Genomic DNA, 21,770 nt, shown 5'->3' on the forward strand with positions numbered 1-21,770 from the left:
AAAAGCCTCAGCAGTTCTGTTCCTGGAGTCCTTGACCACACTGCATGTTTCTGGATGTGCTAGGTTAAAAGATCTGTTCACTCACCTCATGGCCCTCCAGAAACCCTCAAGAGATCTTCTTTATTGATGTAATAAAAAAGGAAAGTACTTGCCTTACTTTTGACAGGTCTTATGTAAAAACAGAATGGTGAGCCAATGTAGAGCAAAATGTTTCCTTCTAATTCCCTGAGAGGTGTTGGGAAAAAGAACAAAGAAAGTTCTGAAGAGGCACATTTCTCAGGTGATTAGTTGCAAAAAGGTCCCATCGACTGCAGTGTTGCACTCTTTAGAGGTGAGTTGGCCCACTTGTCCTAATGCAGTATTCCGAATGATGTTAGCAGCCATGGCTGGCTGCTCAGGGAAGTGGAAGCCCCTCTGCAATGCTTTACTCTGAAAGCGGTTTCAACACAGGAGTTTCGGAGCTTTCAGTCACAGTTCTATAGTGTACTTCAAAAAAAGGTGAGTGAGCAAGTTGTAGGGGCATTAAGTACCATTCATGTGTACATAAATCCAGAATTCTTCCTTACAGAAGTTATGAGGTAAGTGTGGCATAAAAATGTGGTTCTGCCTTTCTTCACTGCACTGTCCTGACAAATTTTAATCCCAGCTCAAACAAGATTTCATTACCTTGAAGCACTATAGATACACTTTCACAAAACAAGAGATACGGATGCTTTAGGTAATTTTATTCAACCCTCGATCACATTTGTTTCAAATTTATTAGGTTTGAGAGCAAACATGATCTTTAGGGGAGAAATAATACCTGGCAAAATTCATCCCGCATCTTATGTTGATATCAGATGCATCCCAACAACAGCGTTCATTGTTCATCCAAGGAATTATTGTTACAAAGGTCCTTTTGTGTGCACTTTGAGCAAGCCTATCAGAGGGAAGAACTGACTGCCCTCTGACTGTTCAGCTTTCCTGAGGCAACCTCAGCAGCTTGACAGTTTTGGAATTACTGTGTTCGGTCACATCCATGAATTCCGGATTTACATCACGTATTATGGGCTTAGATGGCACAAGTCAAATTGCATTAAAGACTGAATCGGCATCTTTACATTAAATTTAGGAAAATTTGGGAAAGGTGGGCCAAAATCTACTAGGAAATTACTCAGAGATAAAAAACAGGTCTTATGTTAAAGGTCTTCAGTGATCACTCAGAAAACCAAGTCTCCTCAGGGTACTTCAGGTAGGTTCAGTAGCAGCATTTACCACCTCTGCTTCCTTTGCACTGGAGGGGATCTTTGCCAGGACTCTGTTCCATTCTGGACAAGGATGGGGCTGGATTTGTAGCTTGGCTTGTAGCACAAGCAGATTTTGTTTGACACTTCAAAGTTACGAAGACTTAGAAAAGAGCAGCTCATTTCAAAATATTAGCTGAAGGTTGGGAATCTTACCCTAGAAAAGAAGTAAGTTATATTTATTTATGGAAATGCATGCAGGTGCGAGTATCACAGTACATTAAACAAACAGGAGAGGGGTGGGAGAGGATAATGGAGGTAATAGCAAAAAGAGTATCGCCATCACTCACTTATATAGGCCAGTTGCAGATACAACTTTATGCTGCAAAATCATTTGAAATGGTTAAAAATCCTGATGGATAGTATAAAATGTCATTTGAAAGTGCAGGTTTTGTAGTGTTTCATTTATCTTAAAAAATAAGTTGGATTCTGTTCCAGATTGTTTACAATCCCTCCTTCCAAATTTGTTTCCCTTTTATCTGTGTAAGCATGTGCTGGGCTGTTATTCAGTATACACAAATGCTAATCTACCTTTGTGCACATGGAAAATAGCTTTCCTGGCACTGACTTGAAAACTCCCATAGAATACATTATTAATCGAAGAAGTCTCTCTTTTTAGAAAAGCCTATCATTTACGTGGTCACCGTTGAGAAGGTTATAGATAAATATAATGCTGTTTGTTAACAGTGTGGTCTTCAGAACATACAACAAACAACCCCGGATACTAAAAGTGCATTTAAAGCAGATTTACATTTCCAAAGTCATTTTCTTTCTCTGTACTCTGGCTGCATACACTAACATGATCTAATTATAATGTAACGACAACTTCTTTTCTATTGCCCTGCATGCTTTAATGCTCTAAATGCATTTCTCTTGGCAGGTCTCCGCAGTGAGGTGAAAGCATGGTAACCGTTCAGTGCCCTATAGAGAATAATTCCCTAGTTCTGCATTTGGCTTTCAGATATGTCTCTATGAAGTTCAAGGCGTAGAGCTGTGAGGAAGGTGGGTAGGGTGAGGCTGGTGTCCATCTGTGTGTAATTTAGCTGCGTATGACTGCAGCTTCAGCCCAGCTTCTGCTAAGTCTGCAATGCTGAAGTGTGCCTTTAGTTACACGTGCTGGTCTTGCAGCCTCTGCTGAGCCTTATCAAGCACAGCCAGTTGGTGCTGCTGGTATGAAAGCACAGGGGGGCTCTCATGTGGAAGGTTAATGGAGTGTAATTAGAAAGAAGAATGAACTGCTCAACCACTCTATCTCACTCTACCTGCACTGAGAGTGACAAGTGCTCTGATCTTTTATAAACCCTAGAGCAGAGGTTTAACGGTATAAAATTATGACAGTATAGCTGTCAAACAAGCACGCACACTGTGAAGAAGTAGTATGACCTTATGGATAGGAATGTTTACATTCCCTTATGTGGTCTCTCTTAGTACTTTTTTTCATGCTGGATACTGTCCATATTGATACAGCAGGTCTCAAATGCATTTTCCTGGGAGGTGTCCATCAAAGCCAGGAAAACCTTTGTGTTGTGTGCATAGCTTCTTCATGTCTCCGCCTTGCCGTAACTGTTACCTTGCAGGAAGAAGCGATGGCACCATCCTAAGGTGTTTTGATACCAAGGAATTAAGCTTTCATAGAGAAGAGTTCTGATGGGAGCAAGAACAGCTCCTGGGGTTCACATTCCAGGAACTAACTGAAATTTGAAATTGCATACATCATTTGAGATTAGGTACTAATGCCTGATCCTGTCTCTTAAATTAGGTGCTGTGTACACCTATTGAAAGCAACCATGTTCATAAAATACTTTTTTGTTGTTCATCTGGCATGAACATTATTTTTTCTTGTAAAAGCTCTCTGATAAACTTTAGTAGAGGGAAGATATCACACATCATATCCAAAAAGGATAAGGAGATTAATCAGTTTAACTCCCTGCATGTTAGAGGCCATTCTACCCCGGTATTCCTGTGTGATGTCTCCTGACTTCAGGGAAACAAGGACACTTTGGTTATCAGGATACTAAGTTTTTGTCTTCCACATCCTTGTGTTCCAGAAAACAGAAGGTGGATTGAGCTGCCAGTTATTCTGAAGGCCCTTGCAATGTCAGCAGGGATTGCAGCGTCAGCCCTTGCAATGTCCCCCTGATAAGGGAAAGTTTGCCCAGCTAATCCCAGCAGGCAGTCCACATCCTGCATTGCTGTGGAAGGGGAAAAACATCCCAGCAAGTCTGACCTGGGGAAATTTTTTTCCATTCCAAGTCTGAAATCAAGAAGAATCTAAATATGTAAAGAAGGCATAGAATAAAAGGCAACAAAAGAAGAAGATGAGCTTCACTAGCTTCTTTTGTCTGGCCGTGGCAAATATCTTGTGTTTCAGAGGAAAGCAAAAAACCAACCCTGAGTATATCTGGTTGGTTGTGCTCTGGGTATGTACATGTTCTGAAGAGCAGGGCTGTCTTTACACAGGCCTGCTGGAGAGGCATGCTGGGAGCAGTGCTGGCACTTGCACTGGCCTTGATAAGAATGAGCAGGGGCTTCCTAGATCCCTCCCCCCCCTCACACGTACTGTGCAGTCTCTTCCAAAACGTAAGATAAAGCATTTCCTTTACAAAGCTGTATAACCTTGTCTTAAAGACTTCAAACCATGGTAGGCCATTGCCTCTTATAGTTTGTTCCAGCATTTAACCATCTCTGAGACTTATTTCAAGGTTGAGTTGGTCTACCTTCAACTTGCAGCCACAGAATCATTTTACATTTCTCAGAGAAACTAAAAACCCTCCCAGCATCAGATTTCTGTGTATAAATATCTATATTCAGAAGTCACCTCAAATAACTGGACATGCTGAGCCTCAGTAAGCCTCACATTACACAGCGTTGTTTGTTGGGCCCTTGATTATGTTTGTGGTTTTCCTTTGACCTGCCTCCAGTATCTCTGCATCCCTCGTGAAGAAGGTCACTTTCCATTCTTTCGGCAAAGTGCCTGTTCTTGGGCATTTTTAAGAGAGCTGGAAGTTCACTACATCTTCAGTTGTTGAGTAGTTTCAGCCTTACTTGGTGAGGTGCTTTTTGTGCTGGGATAAATAAGCACAGGGACAAAGTCCCCCTCTCCATGGCATTCAGATGGGGAGGCTAAGGAAGAACCACTGCTTTGTTTCTCAGAGTCAGTGTTGTCTCATCCACAGACCTTGATACAGTTGAAGACCACCAGTTTGGGTCTTCTACAGTGATTTAATTTGATGTCTTCCCTGTGAAGCAGGCATTTTTCTTGGGTTTGATCATGCTTGGTTAACTAAAGAGAATAGTACAGCAGGTTTCTTTAGGTGGACAGAATATCTCTATTTGATCTACTGCTTGAGTGACTAGGAAGAGCAAATCTCATTTGAGTGAAGTGAAACTATGAGTTTTTTCTCTGATAACTCATTCTGCCTACGAAGTACAGATCAACAGTGAATTCCAATGTGATGTTGTGAGTGATGGGCTTTAATTCAAGTGGCACTAAACAGTATTTAGTTAACAACATAGGAAAAAAGCCTGTCTGCTGCTGTTAAGTTTGTGATGTGTGTAAAGCAACTGTGGAAATTAAGTATTAGATGTTGTTGACAACATCAGAGTACTCAACAGGTGGTTGTACAATATAGTTTGGGCATCTAGATCTTTCTGTTCACAAAGAACAAGTTTTGCATTCTGAGGTGCAATAAAACTGATCGTCTTGCTTGATGCTTCTGATCATGCATGAAGCGCATGAGCATGACCTGCGTGTGTTTCCTTTCATGAGGAGGAGAGGTGTGACTCAGTTGTGAGAATAGCTGTAGGATGCACAAGAATCCTGCTGAAGCTGGTCCATTTTTAGTCAAGGGACTGTGTGACTGTGCAGTAGTACGCTGTAAAATTAGTTGATGACTATCCTTTCACTTGGGTTATTAAAAAACATGAGGAGTTACCAGATTAGAAAGTAGACTTCTGTTTAGGTTGATCATTTCTGAAACATGAAGTAAGTTTACTAATTTAGATTGCTCTACTGTGCTTGCTGAATTCAGATCAGTTTACTCTGAAGAGGAGGCTAGGGGAGACCTTCTAACAGTCTTCCAGAACTTAAAGGGGTCAACAAGAAATCTGGGGAGGGACTTTTTATAAAGGCCTGTACTGACAGGACAAGGGGGAATGGCTTTAACCTGACAGAGGGGGGATTGAGATTAGACATTAGGAGGAAATTCCTCCCTGTGAGGGTGCTGAGGCACTGGCACAGGGTGCCCAGAGAAGCTGTGGCTGCCCCATCCCTGGCAGTGTTCAAGGCCAGGTTGGATGGGGCTTGGAGCAACCTGCCCTAGTGGAAGGTGTCCCTGCCTGTGGTAGGGGTTGGAACTGGATGAGCTTTAAGGTCCCTTCCAACACAAACCATTCTATGATTCTATGTCGCATTTCAAGGTAAACCAGAAGTAGGAGGAGAGAAGCAGCGAACTTCCCTGATAGAGGTATTTAGGCAACTGATTATTGTGTATAGATGCAAATGGCTTTCCCATGGGGGTGTTTGTCCTTGTGTGTTGTCCTGCGTAGGAGTAATAACCCACAGTATTATTTGTGCTCAGATTTTATGCCCTAGGCTTTGGTCCATGGCAGATTTTACAAGACTATATTATAAGCTTCTGGAGTGGTAGGTTAAGTCAGAGATCATAGAAACATGCTTTACGTTGAAGCACAAAAGAACCCTTGTTTCATTTCCACACAATTTAGGTGGCCTTTTTTTTCCCTAAGGAGATTTTTTTCCCTGAGCCAGACAAGTGGGGGTACAACGATACAGAGATGGGCAAGATAAAATCAAAACGAGCACCTTTCCCATGGCGGTCAGCAGTTTACTTTCTCATTTCTTCAGACTGTTCATGTTGGGGTGATCCCCACACCCTTTTACCGGTTTGTACGCAGAAGTATTTCTGGGAAGCAGAAAAACCTAAACCAAACCAAACCTTGTCAAATCTAGGAAACATTAATTTCGTTCCTTTTATTCCGTTCCTCCTTAATTGCATTCGAAGTACTGCACTTAACTGGTTTTCCTGTTCTGTTTTGCCTGTTGTCATACACTTAATTCTCCATTCATTAACTGCTTCATTGTTTAATTATTGTAGCTGTTCTTGCAAGTTTCTTTCCATTAACGTAAGTACTGGGATAAGAAGGTAGATATTACATTTATTTCATATACAAGCTGCAGGAAAACATTGTCTGTGTGCTGTGTTCAGCCCCTGTCCCCTACTTGGTGCAAGAGTAACAATTCCAAAGCGAGAAAACAGTGATGCATAAGGAATTTCACAGTACAGAGTTCCCTTCCAAAAATTGATTGGTCTTGTGGTGCTGCAAATGGTGAAAGACACGGTACTGAAAATAAAGCAATCAAGAAGTCACATAAAGCAGAATGGCACGGCAGCTATTTTTGGTCATTTTTATTTATAATTTTAGCTATATTCCTAAATAAAAAAAAAGTTATAAGCATTCTCCCTGTGAAGAATGAAGGAAGGAACATTATTTTCAGAACTTAGTTCACTTCTGACTGATTTCTAGCAACTTCAAGTAGTTTTTTTTTATCCTGAAGGAAAAATCTCACATTCTTTTTCAACGTATGTATGCTCATGTGTGAACTGTGTATTTATTTGAGTCACACCTGCAGTAATTATTTAAAATAGTCAAAAATGTAGCAAAGTGTAGTAACTTTGCCAACATTTTTAATGACAAATACTTTTCACACCATGCCAACACTATATAACAGTATTCATCTGAAAAAATACCAAAGTAGATTTTTATGGAATGAAGATTTATTTACACAGGTTTACATAAGGTACCCCATGCTGTATTCAGTACTTGTATTAGAAGTATAAAGACTGCAAAGCAGCCCATACCAAAATTAACTGTACCATTTGGGTCCATCACTAGTGCTCATCAGCATCACATATATTGCTCAGTTAATCCCATGGGACCATCCTGGCAGAGGGAGGAGAAGCATTCAGTTGTTCTAACATGCACCTCAACTCCTTTTAGATGTGCAGAAGTTGTATTTTTGTGCAGCTTGTAGTTGTGTTTTCTGTGGGCTGAATGCAGCAAGTGCCTTTTGGGGCACAGTTACTGGAGTGTTGGCAATGCAGCCAGGGGATGGCTATGGTTAGATACCTGTGTATTAACAGAAGCTAAGGCATTCAGGTATGATTGAAGGTGGTCTCTCAGACTTACTACTATGGTCCCATTTATCACACAGAAAAAACCTGCCCCAAGAAAGTCTTTATGACTGAAAGATACAGGTGGCAGTTTGATCACTTTCTGAAGCAGGAAACTGTACCACACTATTTTTCTTGGAATAAAGTTCTTTCTAATTTTGTCGGTTTAGATTTTTTGTTGATTAAGAGATCTGGGTATGAGGGAAACACAGCCAGAAGTGCAAAATTCCATAAAAACACAGGATAACCACAGAAACAGCTGCAAATACTTCTATAGTTCGTTGATCATTCTTTCAGTGGAATTAAATTCAAGTTGTTTTGTACACCACATTTTCTTTCCTCACTGGTGTAGATTCAGCATCATCAATTTCTAGAATTGGATTTCACTGCTTTAGATTTTAGATACTATTTTAAAGAAGCAGAGGAGCGTACAATTGTTCTCCTTGCTGGTAATCTTTCCACTCCCAAATTCCACTCTCAAAATGCACCCTCTTTGCAGGTTAAAGACTAACCGTGTCAGGGCTCCAAGACCTTTTGGCTTCTTTCCACCACAGAGGTTTTGGTACCTTTCTGTTCTGTCAAAGAGCAGAAGTATTTCACTTCTCTTTGGGTACCAATAGTGAATGGGGCTGGCAAAGAATGCAGAGAGATATGGGAAGGAATATTGCAAAGCAGTGAAATCCCCTCCATTGTCCCCAGTCCTAACTGGAGCTTATTTGGAATCAGTACTTTCTCCCACTGTTTCATTCACAGCAGTTGGCAACTTTTATATCCCAGAGAACATTTCTTGGTCATTGGAGGGAACACGTGCCAGAGGATCCATAATAGCTGACTTCCTGGAATTGGAATAGCAGCCTCATAGCAGCCTTCCAGTATCTGAAGGGGTACTGTAAGGATGCTGGGGAGGGACTCTTCATTAGGGACTGTAGTGATAGGACAAGGGGTAACAGGTTAAAACTTAAACAGGGGAGGTTTAGATTGGATATAAGGAAGAAGTTCTTTACTGTGAGGGTGGTGAGGCACTGGAATGGGTTGCCCAGGGAGGTTGTGAATGCTCCATCCCTGGCGGTGTTCAAGGCCAGGTTGGACAGAGCTTTGGGTGACATGGTTTAGTGTGAGGTGTCCGTGCCCATGGCAGGGGGGTTGGAACTCGATGATCTTAAGGTCCTTTCCAACCCTAACTATTTTGTGATTCTATGGTGGAGCAGGTAAGCAATTTGAACCACATCAGCACTGTTTTTGTGATACGAAATGTATGTGATGCAGAACTGTTTAGTACTTGTCTCTCTCATTTTTGGAAGATAGCGATTGCTTAGTTTCTGTAGATTTTTGACGTTTCAAACCAGACCCTCCTTTAGATATGTATGCTTTTCTGAATGGGTTTCCTAGATGAAGAAGAAAGTGTGTCACCAAGTACAAGTTGATCTAGGATATAAAAATCACTCTACTCAGAGAACTACTTTGATATTGATTGATTGATTAAAATGGAAATAATGCTTAGCTAATAATGTTACACTGAAACTTTACTAAGCTTTAAGTTTGCTTCAAGGACTTATCTTTCAGCAACACATTCATGATAGTTTTTTCTATGAGCACACAGAAGACACCTTTTGGCACAGATATATGGCCCACAAGACACAGAAGGAGATTTTCTGCTTAATCAAACCAAAATAAGTCTTCTAATGCTGTGTTAGGATCTGGCCTGTGGCATGAATGAGCAAGTGGTATCACTAAATGTCACAATATTGATTACAATTATTACCATTAAGAGCGGGTCACGTAAGATGTCTGGGGCTGTGTGAACAGTTCTTGATGAGATTAGCGATAAAGATGTCAAGACAGCAAGAGCTATGAGATGTGTAGTGTGCTTACAGGGCACTGTTCAACAGTGGATGTTGAAGTAGTCTGATAGTAACCCCTGCAGAGGACTAGCAGTTACTTTTGGGGTAGAATACAGTTTGTGATAAAGGAAGTGGTTATTAATTTCATTCACATTCTGACTGTAAAGAGAGGGTTGGCCTTCAGCTTGGAGGGAAATTCGGTGAACTTGAAAGACAAATGCTTTTCATACATTTGTGGTGTGGCAGGACACAACTATTCTAGGACTATGGGGAGAGTTAGAGCTTTCTGACGTGTAGAAAACTAACGTGTTTATGATTGCGTTAATCTCAATTTAAAAGTTTGAAGTTGTCAATAGGAGTTAAATTAAATATTCTTAAATGAGAGTGGGAAGGGAAAATGGCACTGATTACATTTAAAGAAGTACAAATTTTCCTTGGAGTTCTGTGGTGCTTTTGGATAACCTCAGTCTCATTGGCAGTCTCTAAAGCACATAAGTAAGGACTTTGTAACAGCCTTGGCAAATTTCAGTCATCGAGTGTATTTTCTGCAGCACAAACTGCCCTCAAAATTGATGAGGAACAGTCAAATAACTGAAGAACAGTTTTAAAATGCAGTTTTAATGATGTATCAAGTCTGACAGTAGACAAGAGTTTCTTTCATGCTGCCCTCCTGTTTCATCCACTATAACATGAGGCTCTGCTAACATTGCTGCAAGCAGACACGTGCTGCGGCTCTAGTGCAGCTGCAGAGCAGCAGTTCCAGCAGGATGCTGGATCCAGCAGGATGCTGCGGAGGAGCCCTGTACGTTGTCAGACCAGTGGCGTGGGTTGAGAGGGACACAGTAGAGGGTAGTGCTGAAAATAGGTGTAAACCTACTCTTAGTTCCTGTGTAGGTGCCACACTAAAAGTCTCATCTGGCTTTGCTAATTAAGCTATGAAACTTTGGAATATGCTGTTTAGAGTCTCCCTCCTGATAACTACTAACAAACATAATCCCAACAGTCTTGCAGGTCATATAATGATTTCCGGAGTTGCAGCGTGATGTTTTCACTGACAGTTGGTAGGAGCAGCTTAATAAACCGCGTAAGCAATTGGCATGCACTGCAAACTTCAGTTTTGCTCTCTGAATCTTAAAAGCATTAGATGTTCCTTCCAATTTAATATCTGCATAATGGATATGCATGGCAGGATACGCTGCTGCCAGGCAGCTCTCAGCAGCCTCTAATAGGCTAGCATAGACTTCCAGAGCAACAGCTCTTCTACCCACGTTACATCCATCTTGTGCCAAATGTGCGGAGCCTCCGTTTGTACACAAGGCGCTAATAAAAGTTGTGCTTTGCTCCTGGTTCGGCCCAGCTCTGCTTGCTGTGGTCCGGGCCCAGGGAGTGGGACAGGCAGCAGTGTGAATGTGATGTGACTCACCTCACTCCTGCTCCTCGCTCCCTCTCAGCCTGCCGGAGCACTGTGGCAGGCAAGTCCTTCAGTCTGCCGCCTGCTCTCTTCTCTCCCTCTTTTTATTCTTTTAAAAATCCTTTCACTAATGTTCATCCCATTGTAAAGAACAAGATGGAAATGAATTTTGGGGCTGTTGCTGCTGGTTTCCTCCAGTCAGGGAATCAGTTATTGTATAGTCAGGAGCACTACTATCACTGAATTCCATGCAGACAGCTGTGGAAGACAAAACCTCCTTTCCTGTTCATGCCAGGTTCAGTAATTCTTGAGCCTCCTGTGTGCAGTGTATGTGCAGTCTATTTTCTGGCAGGTATTCCATAGGCATGTTGCATTATTCCCTCTCCTTCCCCTCGGATTACTCTCTGGAAATGTTTTTTCAGCTCCTGTATCTGCTTGCTGACACAGCACTTTGGTTTGCAGGTTAACACAGTGGATCTTTGCAGAAGGCAGCTTTAACTGCTCGTTCAGTTACTACATATACTAAAGAGCTGATAGACCCCAGGCCATTTAAAACTATGTAAAATATCTGAATTAGAAAAATGCCTTCTACACTGCTGTTATTTTTGCCTTGTTGTAGAAGGGAACAGGCAATTTACAGCTTTTAGGCTTTGACAGCTTTTAGCACTTTTCTGGATGCAGTGTAAAATACTTCCTTCATGCTGCCGTCCATTACCAGCTCCCTGAGTGTTCCTGCTGGCGGAGCTGAGTGTGTATTCCCAGCCAGGGCAGTGGGCTTTATAGAAGCAGTCAGTCCTCCTTCTGCACACATCTGAGTCTCTGAATGCAGTCTCTTGCAGAAAGGTCAGTCATGTGAGCTTACACATTTCAGCCTTATGAAACAGGGATGGTGTTTTGATTACTTGTGGGGTTTATTTAGCTTTTTAAAGTTCCAGTTCTCAAAGCTGCTGATCTGTGACTCTGAGCCTTTTGTTCTCTTCTTCTGGGCTAGAGGTGCACACTGTGTGAAGCACCATGCAGTTTCAACTCACCAGAAGCAAGATACTTGGAATCAGAATTCTACAGTTTGTCCCCAAGAACTATGCAGAGAACAGAGATTTTGTTAGCTCAGAGTTTCATAATCCCATGTGAAAGCAATTTGAGGGGAAAAAATTATTTCAGTTGGTTGTAAATAGCTGGATTTACTGGTTTTTTCCCTCCATCTCTCCATTTTGTATTAATACCAATGCTTCAAAACAAAAATCAAAACATTTGACGCTGTCAGAATGTGGGTTTTTTTCTTTCCCTCTCTTTGTGAGTGGAGCTGCTTGGGCAGCACACCAGTGGCACCTGGCTCTGGTAGAGGTGTCCTGACCATCTCTGTTTCCACTAGAACTTCCTCAGTTGAGTCCCTACCACATCTGTGACTTCATTGTCCTCTTTCGAAGCCAACCATGTGGTATAACTGTTTTGGAGTATGCATCTGCTCTTGATCAAAGGGGCTTAAGTATATATCTGCATTTTTTTAAAGCTGTCCTAATTTGGGGGTGGTTGGAGTCAGGAAAAAATACACAGTGCCTACCAGGAGAAGAAACTTCTTTTTTAAACTATTTCAAACTTTCATGGAAATGATAATGTGATAGGAAGCCTTTAAGCCAGGAGAAATAAATCTCTGTCATTTCCTTCCCGCATAGGTAGCCCTGTCTGATTTCTTTCAGGTGACAATAATATTGAACAGAATTACCACACATCCATGCCCTTCCTGTTCCCGCTTTGCACTCAAACTGCCTGCTTCTCCACTCCATTTCGATGCCTGGTACAAAATAGCATCCCTGTTGCCCTGAAGTCAGCCTTGAGGCTTCAACCCGAAGTCCTTTATCATCCTTATTTAGGAATGGTGCATGTTTGAAGGAGTCAGAAGCTTTGGAATCAGAATGCTAATGAGTCTCAAGTGAATATAGGTTAATGAGGTCTTGTAGTGGTTTGTGAAGAGGCTGAATTTTGGGGGGGTAGGTTTCTGCATGAACAGCAAGGTCAGCCTGCTGGGCAGCAGCACTCCTCTGGGGCCTGTTTTGACATCGTGCCTATTAGATAACGCCAATATTTAAAATACCGAAAAGAGAAATCCCATTAAGCTTCTGAGCAGTTCTTTATTTACATTACATAAATATAACTTTAGGAGTTCTTATCTTCTCTAATGCTTGCAGCTAAATAACTGTCGTCATTTCCGTTTCTGCTTTTGTTTATCTGGTAGAAAAGAGTGGTGGAACAGCTTCGGAAGAATTTGATAGTGAAGCAGGAACAGCCAGACAGTAAGTTTCAAATTCAGCCGTTGGCACAGTCAGAAAACAAACTACAGACACCACAGCCGCAACCACTACAACAGCTACAGCAGCATCACCATCAACAGCAGCAACAGTCTACTGCACCTTCTCCAAACGTGATTGGATCACAGGTAAAAACCTCTACAACAATTCTTTTTCTTGCTCAAGGTGAAAAAAGAAATCATAAATGCAGGGAGAAAATTGCAAACTTTCACTTATGCCCATTAACGTACCAGTGTGAATTTCTCCTTCTGTGCATATGTAGGTATGGGTCTCATGGGCTATTTTTTTTGGCAATAACCTCCTATCTGAGTCAAATTATGTAGTGTCTAAAATTCAGATTATAGCCTCACAGAAAGGAAGGCTGGCAGTATCAGTAAGTGAAAGTTAGCAAATGAACCTGTCAGGAATGATTGTCCATACTCAGTAGATCTTGAAGCAATGAAGACTTTGGACACGCTGTATGAGGGGTATGATTAAAATACTTTAGTTTTAAAAGACTGACACAGTGCCCACTGTATCTGTGATCAGAATGTCGGAAAGCAGTTCCCTCTTCCTTCTGCTTGGTTCTTTATAAGCAGATGTAACTTGTGTCAAGTCATATATACTGAAGTTTGCAAGGATTCATCTAGAAGTGTACATTATTGATTGCAAAGTTTGAGTTTTAGGAAGTAGTGTCTTTCTTGGGAAGGTACACTGAATTTCAGTATGGTATTGGATTAGAGACACTAGCTACAGTTTTGGGATTGTGGACAGGCAGATGTCAGAGTTCACCCATGAAGTTTACTTTATGCACACTTCAGTGAATCGCAACCGTAGCTTTGATTGATTGTGATTCCTGTCTTCCCTTTTCCTGGAAGTAGAGGGGGGAGAAATGCTTGAGCTGTCAGTTCTCTCAGTAACTCATCAAGTTGTGTTGGATGTGCTCTAAAACTGTATTTGTGAGGCTTTGAGAAAAGAATATTGCAGAAATGAAGCAAACTTAATGAAGGAAAAGACATTTCAGAGCAGCAACATTAATATCAAAGCTAAAACAGAACAAAGAAGTTACTGTGTCCTAAAATACCAGTAGGCGAACAATGGATCACTCTTTGCTGTCTCACTGTTTTCAGTCAGGAAACATGACTTGCAAGAGCTGTGTCATACATTTCTCTCAATTCCACACTTTGCATTCATGCATTAACTTCCAGGTCATCTCCTGGGTTGTAAAAACTGAGGTTTTGTTCAAAGTTAAAGAGCCCTCTAGTGAAACAGTCAAAAACTGCTACACCCTTCTGAGTATCATTGGTACAGCTGAACACGGAAAGTACAAACTGAAAGTCAGGTCATCCTCTTACTTGAATGAATAAACCAGCTTTTATTCTTGACACTTTCCTATTTTTACTTATGTTGGTATAATTCTGATATCACCTCATTTTGCATCTAAGGTTGTGCCTCTCTCCTGCTGCCCCTCAATCCCTTTCAGCCAAGAGAAGTCAAATACTTTGTGTCTCTAGAAAGTTTTTCGGTGCCTACTCTTGTAATGAATACATCTCTCAAGGCTGTGTCAGTTAAGGGAATGCTTTCAGTGGTTACTTTCGGAGTAATTCAATTTAAGAATCAAGGTATATGTGCTGCCTTAATAGTGACATTTTAATATACTTACTATAGCCCAGTAAGAAGGGCTTTTGAAATGTTCATAAAGCACCACCCTGCTAAAAGGTCATATTATTGCAATGTTATTATGTGAAATAAATGCAGACTTACTATGAATGCCATTTCAGTACAAATTCATGCATTGAACATTTTGAGAATAACCAAGGTAATTAATGCTCAGCAAAGTAACACGGATATTCAAGCTCTGTGATCTGTTGACTGAAACCATACTCTTAGTACTTACACACTTAATAGAACCCCTTGGAAGAGCCACAGTCTTGTATTACATGATTGATTATACTTTCCTTTAAAATGTTTATGGATGAATGTTATGCTTATGAAAATGATACCACGTTACATCTCATTGGGAAAGCTTGAATAATGTTACTGCATTAGGGGAAGGGAGGCTCTTGCTTTGGAGAAGGTGCAGCAGAGATTGATAGGAAGCTCTTGAATCTCAGATCCAAAGTTCATAGAAGAAACTTGTTGCAACAAGGAAAAGTTAATTATGTCTGAATTTTGTATAAATGTTTAAAATTGAAGCATGAATCGTCCTTTGATCTGGCATTATACAGTGAATTATTTTTACACTTGTGCATAATGAACAGTTAGGGGATATAGTTTAAGCATTCTGAAATTAGAGGTGTGAGGGTAAAGTGAGGTTTTGTTTAAGGAAATAATAGTGGGGAAAATATTGCAGAATCCAACTGGAAATATTTTATTACAAAGAAGAGAAAGGTCTCGTGTGATTAAAATCAAGCAGTCTCCATCAGACATGTTCAGAACATGGTACAGACTGCCTGATTCTCCTTTTATGTCCCGCTATAGAGCCTAGCGCTGACATCAGGAGGGGATGGTGGTTATTTCATGCTAGGAGCATTTGATCATGCCAGTAACTGTTTTGAAGACGCAGTGCCATTGGTACGATGGGGTTTTTTTACACCAACAAGAAATAAGCTCACCTGCCATTCTGTTGAGTGTCACTTACCATGAGTTTTCTGTGCACGTTGTGTTCTGGTTTATATGGAGGCTGTCTTGCTTTGTTGCTTTTTGAGTAAGATTTGTGATTGTGCATTTCCCTTAACATCTTAGAAGATAGTGCATTTCAAAGTCAAACTATGAAGTTACAGTTGTTTTAACTTTGTATTTTGTGGGTGTAGTGTATTTAAGCATTTCAGATAAATGCTGGCATTCGCTGATTCAAAACCACTCTCTTTAAGAGTTGAAGAGCGATCATGGCATCACATACATGTTGCAATACCAGCCCATTTCACAGAAGTTAAACTTAGTTTTCTGCAGCTGAACAGACTAATAACCAGCTCTTAGAACTTCAGGATAGTCCTACTCAGAGTTTTAGGACAGAAAGTTAAGGGCTTAATAACTATGTGTATGACTAAAACTGAAATTTGGGATACCCCAAATCAAAATACGCTCTTGTTCTTAAAGAAACCGATTTATGAATGTGTTTTTTCCCTCTTTCTCTGATCGCGAGGATCTCTGGCAGTAAAGTTTCTACTTGAAAATTTGAGGTTCGATTGGTGAGAAGCCAGTTTGCTGATACATTTCATAAACCTCCAACTTATACATTTGATATTGACAGTATATGTTTGGTAGTAATATGAAACTAAAAGATCCAAAACTGCATATGCCACTACTAATGCTTAGTTACAGCTTTCTTGGGAATTTGCTTTGAATCCATCTGCAATGCTGCAGATGATTAAAATAGACCCAACAGGTGCCTCAAATAAGAATCCTTTTTAGCTATTAATTTTCAGAAGCAGAAGATAATGTGCTTGTCTGAACAGCAGGTAGATAGACTCAGTGCTGCCTTTTCTTTCTCTTACTGTCTATTGTTTCTGACTAACCAACCCACGTCCTGTCTGATACGAAGTGTCTCTGTCTCTTACAGTGTATTTTCTGTTTTCCTTAGAAAACTGTAACTACAGCTTCTATGATCACCACTAAGACACTACCTCTCGTCTTGAAAGCAGCAACTGGGACCATGCCTGCCTCTGTTGTGGGTCAGAGACCTACCATTGCCATGGTTACTGCTATCAACAACAATCAGAAAGCAGTCCTCAGCACTGATGCGCAGAATGCACCAGTCAACCTCCAGACAACAAATAAGGTCACTGGGCCAGGAGCTGAGGCAGTCCAAATAGTGGCAAAAAACACAGTAACTTTGGTAAGCGTTTTGTGTGTTTGCCCTGCAGCGATGTGTGGGTTTGGTTTACAAGAGGGCTATTGGGAAAAACCAGGCAGGTTTTTGCACGAAAGGAGGATAGCAGGGACATGTTGTGAGTCTTCACCAGTTGTCATTGTTAATACGATAGTCTAAGAGAAAAGTATTTACTATCTACATGGGTTGTTATGACTATTTTGCTTTATAGAATTACATCAGTGCTATCTTCACCCCTGTGTAAAGTTTCCCCTGATAGTAATTGTTAGGCATGGGGAAATAATGATTGTTTCACCCCTACCTAATCTATGTGGAATTCCTACCCTTTTCTTTGGTAAAGGAAAAGTCAGACTTTCTTCTTTTGATCAGTTGGGGTTTTCATCTTAGATTTTTTTGAGGCAATCTCTCTCATTCCCTTGCGTGATAAAGTCCCTGATGTTAAACACATCTCTTAACTCTGCCCACTACCATGTCTTCACTCACCATTTTTCCATACATATATACAGATCCTCTTCTTTAAGCATATATTTTGGAAAGTGCTTTGATTACACTGCACACCCTTTTACAGAATAGTTAGCCACCTAGAAATAAAAGAAGCAATGTTTTAGGATTGGGTTATATAGGCTTCTTGGTCTGGAAACCAGACATTGTATAGCATCGTGACAGGGAGATTTTACTTCTGGAGTAAAGGCTAAGGTTTCACTAAACATAAATCCAAACTATCTTTATTAAAAAATAGTTTAATAATACATATGGAAGGAATTTTGCTTCCTAGTGAGGCAGATGTTTGCAATCAGAATAGAAGAGACTGAGTGGAGTTTTTTCTACTGTTCTCTTTTCCCATGTCATCCCTTGCACCACTCTCATCTGTCCTTTGTGTCTGTGCTTCATTTCTTTGCTGAATAACATAGGTTTGGGGAGGTGAATCTTATTTAATAACAGTCCATGATTTATGTTTCTGTAGAAGATTTCATCATATTTTAGCAAGCATTCATCAGTACAAGACCTTTTGAAGTAAATTGCAATCTTACCTGAGTAGATAGAAGTACAGAAGGATGGAAACTAACAGGGCATCAATTTCAGAGAATCTCACCAGCTACTCAATTTAGGGTATACCTAATAATGCTATTCAGTGGTTAATCGTGTGGCAGCTCCATCCAGCTGATTTCGGTGAGACAGGGAAGTGCTTAGGTAATCTAGTACTGATTTTAAGGGATGCCTTAAAGTCAGATCTTAGTGTTTCATATAAATGGCCTAATTCTGAGACTTTCAAGTTGTGTGTTTAGAGCCCTTCATAGTGTTGATAACATTGCTAAAAGAGTTGGAACTTCCAGATCTTTTCTGTTTGCATGAGATGCTCTTTCATTCTTCTGTATGCTGTTCAGTATAAAAGGGCAGTGGTTTGTATAGCTGGACATCAAAGTCTGTTATGATTTTCCATCTGTTGTAAAGCCATTTTTTAACTATTAAAACAAATAGGATTTTTCATTGTATTCAGATGAAATGGTTGTAGGTCACAGAGCACAGTAGCTAGTACAGTTGAACTACAAGGGAAGATACCTCCAATTTGTGAAGCAAGGTTTAAGTAAATTCAGCTGTCTCTGATATATTTCTAATGAGGAACCTGTTACTACGAAAAATTTTTCACAGAGTGAAAAATCAGGGACATGAGGTCTGAAAATGCATTCAGGATGCTGATTTTGATGAACAACTTCAAAGCTATTTTGCTTTCTGAACTCTCTTATGTTCTTCTAGCAGGTTCAGGCTACGCCTCAGCCCATAAAAGTGCCGCAGTTCATCCCTCCTCCCAGACTTACTCCTCGTCCAAATTTTCTTCCACAGGTGAGTGTCAAGAGAATAAGCAAGAGAAGGAGTTCAATTACAGCATAGATGGGAGATGCATTCTATGAATATGATTTCTGTCAGTGTTTCTTGGTGACCCAGTGAAGGAGGCAATTCATCCTCAACAGGTTTGCAGATGATGCCACATTTGAGGTTCCAGTCAGTACTCTTGAGAGCAGTGCTGACATTCAGAGGCCTCTAGACAGGGCAGAGGGATGGGCCAGCAGGAATCTCTTGAGCTTCAGCATGGGAAAGGGCAGTCTTGCATCTGGAATGGACTAACCCCCTGCATAGACTGGCTGGCTGGGGAGCAGCACTCCTTCAAAGGTCTTTGTTGACAGTAGCCAAGCGAGAGGTGTGCCCTGGCAACAATGAAGCCTAGAAGCATACTGAGCCATACCAACAGGACCACAACCATTAGGTTAAGGGAACAGATTATCTACCTTTCCTCAGCCATCATAAACCTGGCTCTGATACGCAGCATGTAATTTTGGACCCCCTAGTTGAAAAATATGAATGAATCCGGGGAAGGGAAGCCTCTAAAATAGCTGGCAGGGACACAGGGGATGGGGACACAACTGGAATATAAAACCTGCAAAGGTAAGTCTGAAGGATCTAGGCTTGTTCAGTTTGGAAAGGAGATTTTGGGGGCAGCCTTATTTCCAGTATCAGCAAGGGAATTAACAAGAAGATGGAGACATACGTGCTTGGTAGAATTATAGACAGTGATCATAAACTGGAACAGAAAAGGTTTAGACATGGATAAGGAAAAATTTCTCTCTTTGATGGCAATCAGGAGTGGAAGAGGCTTCCCAGAGCCTTTGTGGAAGCTCCATCTTTGGAGTTTATAAGAGCTGTCTGGACAAAACCCTCACCAAAACCTGGTCTGCATTTAGTGTTGGCCCTGATCTGAGCAAGAGGTCAAATTGAAGACCTCCTGAGCTGCCTCCCAACCTCCATGAGTCTGTGATTATGAAATTTGTTTATGATGATCACATATGATCCTGTTTACACCAAACAAAATGAACTCTCAGAACTGGTGTCAAAATCAAAGCATCACCCAAGGCCTTAAATTGCTGTAATTGTTGCTTGCAGCTCATGAGCAAAGAAGGAAAAAGAAGATGTCTCTAGATTGTTCCCAAATATTTCTGTGTTGCAACAGAGAGTGACTTCTGTTTGCAGCTGAGCAGTGAAACTTGCGGTTTACTTGTTTTTCATGGTTTGGGAAAAACACAGATTGCTTCTTCATTGAAAAAAACATAGGGAGGAACTACTGAGAAGAAATAATGTGGTGCTGTGAATAAAAGCCTAAATCTTTTACAAAAGGAAAAAGGAAAATACAGGCTGGTATCTGATGAAGATTTGGGGGTGGTAAGAGCTGTTGAAATGTGACCTAGTTTCCCATGATAAAATGCATTATGGAGTATTAAAGGTGGATAGGACAACAGGAATCAAATGAGGAAAAAGACTTTCTTTTCAGAGTAATGTATTCTACTTCTGTTCTCTGTAATGATGTGATAAGTACAAACGTAACAATGGGTAAGAAATAAGGAAGTATTAGTGGTGGAGTATTGGAAGATTCTTGTGGCTCTTTTCTTTCTTCTGAAAGAAGAAAAGAGCAATGACTGCATTTACCTGTAGCTCTTAGCACTTTCCATGATGGATTAACGTATAATCTTGACAATTTTGTTGCTTAGCAAGATTGGTTGTGCAGGTGTCTAAATAATTTATAGAGTTGACAAAGGTAACAGGTATTTGCTGAAAAAAATTACTATTTCTTTCAGGGCACAATCAACTGTTCATGATTTCTTGGAGGCTCAGTAGAAAGCCCTGAAACACACTTTGAACAGGAAAGCCTCAGTTTTGCCTGTAAATATGACATGAATGTTTTGGCTTGCAGAACCAATATGTAGATTTAGATACAGGTAAGGCACAGGGCAATGAACATGCAATATAAGTGTCTATGCATCCAGATACCATTTCAGGGACAGTGACTCCATATGCAGATGGGTTTATGCAAGTAGGTTTGAAAATGTGGCTTTTCCTTCTCATAATATGCTTAGGACACTATGCTAAAAATTACATTCTGTAAAAAAATAAAGCAACATTCTATAAATACAGGCTGAATTAAAAGAATTAGTAAAAAAGTTAACCTGGAATAATGATATATTAAAATCTCTCTTTTTAATCTCTTTTTTTGTAGGTTCGACCTAAACCAGTTGCCCAGAATAACATTCCTATTGCCCCAGCACCTCCTCCAATGCTTGCAGCTCCCCAGCTTATTCAGAGACCTGTGATGCTGACAACAAAGTTCACACCCACCTCGTTACCCAACTCTCAGAACTCAATACATCCTGTACGTGTAGTTAACGGGCAGACAGCAACCATAGCCAAAACCTTCCCTATGGCACAGCTCACCAGCATCGTGATAGCAGCACCGGGTACCAGGCTTGCTGGACCTCAGACTGTACAGATCAGCAAACCAAACGTTGAAAAACAGGTACAGATCAGAAAGCATGCACTAATGAAGCATACTTTTTGCTTTATTGCTTTACTGTGCTGGTTTGGAGAGGATTAACAACCATGTAGTGGAGATATTCATGTTCCAACAACAGTGCAAATTATGGAATGTCCTGCAGTTCTTGGGGTAGAAGTTACCATTTTCTTTAATACGGGCCATTGGAATCTTTTTCTCATGCTTCAGTGTTTTTACGCTCCCCCTACTGTCTTAACGTCAGTAGTTGATAAGCAAGCTACATTGCAGGGCTGTACTGATATCTTGGAGACCAAGTGCAAACTGAACACCGTGTTCTATCAAGCCTTTAGGAAACACTGGAACAATATTTTCTGTGTTTCTGTTTTATCAAAGGGTGGCTGTGTGAAAGGCAAAAATTACACAGAACTGTAGAGGTATTTAATGCAATAAATGTAGTAACTCCTTCCTTGATCTTGTAGTGTTGTGATTGGAGGCAAAATAGCCTCACTCAGCTTCTGAAGACTGATAGTTCCCTGTGACTAAATTGTACTGATTGAGTGGAAAGGAGACCCTTAGAAGTAGAGAATTCTAGATGTTTAGTTCTAAAGT

General features: G+C 40.7%; 1 protein-coding gene across 13 annotated transcripts in view; it reads left to right on the plus strand.

Annotated features, from left to right (window-relative positions):
* The window catches only part of PHF21A (PHD finger protein 21A), a 131,332-nt gene that overhangs the window by 90,340 nt on the left and 19,222 nt on the right, over nucleotides 1-21,770 (plus strand). For 7 of the 13 annotated variants that reach the window (XM_061462269.1, XM_061462262.1, XM_061462270.1 and 4 more), the window contains exons 6-9: nucleotides 12,960-13,160; nucleotides 16,595-16,849; nucleotides 18,599-18,685; nucleotides 20,889-21,185. In XM_061462269.1, the coding sequence (XP_061318253.1) occupies nucleotides 12,960-13,160; nucleotides 16,595-16,849; nucleotides 18,599-18,685; nucleotides 20,889-21,185 (840 nt within the window). Of the gene's footprint in view, nucleotides 1-2,175; nucleotides 2,286-12,959; nucleotides 13,161-16,594; nucleotides 16,850-18,598; nucleotides 18,686-20,888; nucleotides 21,186-21,770 lie in introns of those variants that run through there. The other 6 variants (XM_061462271.1, XM_061462266.1, XM_061462268.1 and 3 more) reach the window with 3 other exon arrangements.

This window comes from Pezoporus flaviventris, unplaced genomic scaffold (assembly GCF_033815535.1).
Source record: "Pezoporus flaviventris isolate CSIRO_AGI_PZ_B2104156 unplaced genomic scaffold, CSIRO_AGI_Pfla_v1 ptg000035l, whole genome shotgun sequence".
Taxonomy (NCBI): Eukaryota; Metazoa; Chordata; class Aves; order Psittaciformes; family Psittacidae; genus Pezoporus; species Pezoporus flaviventris.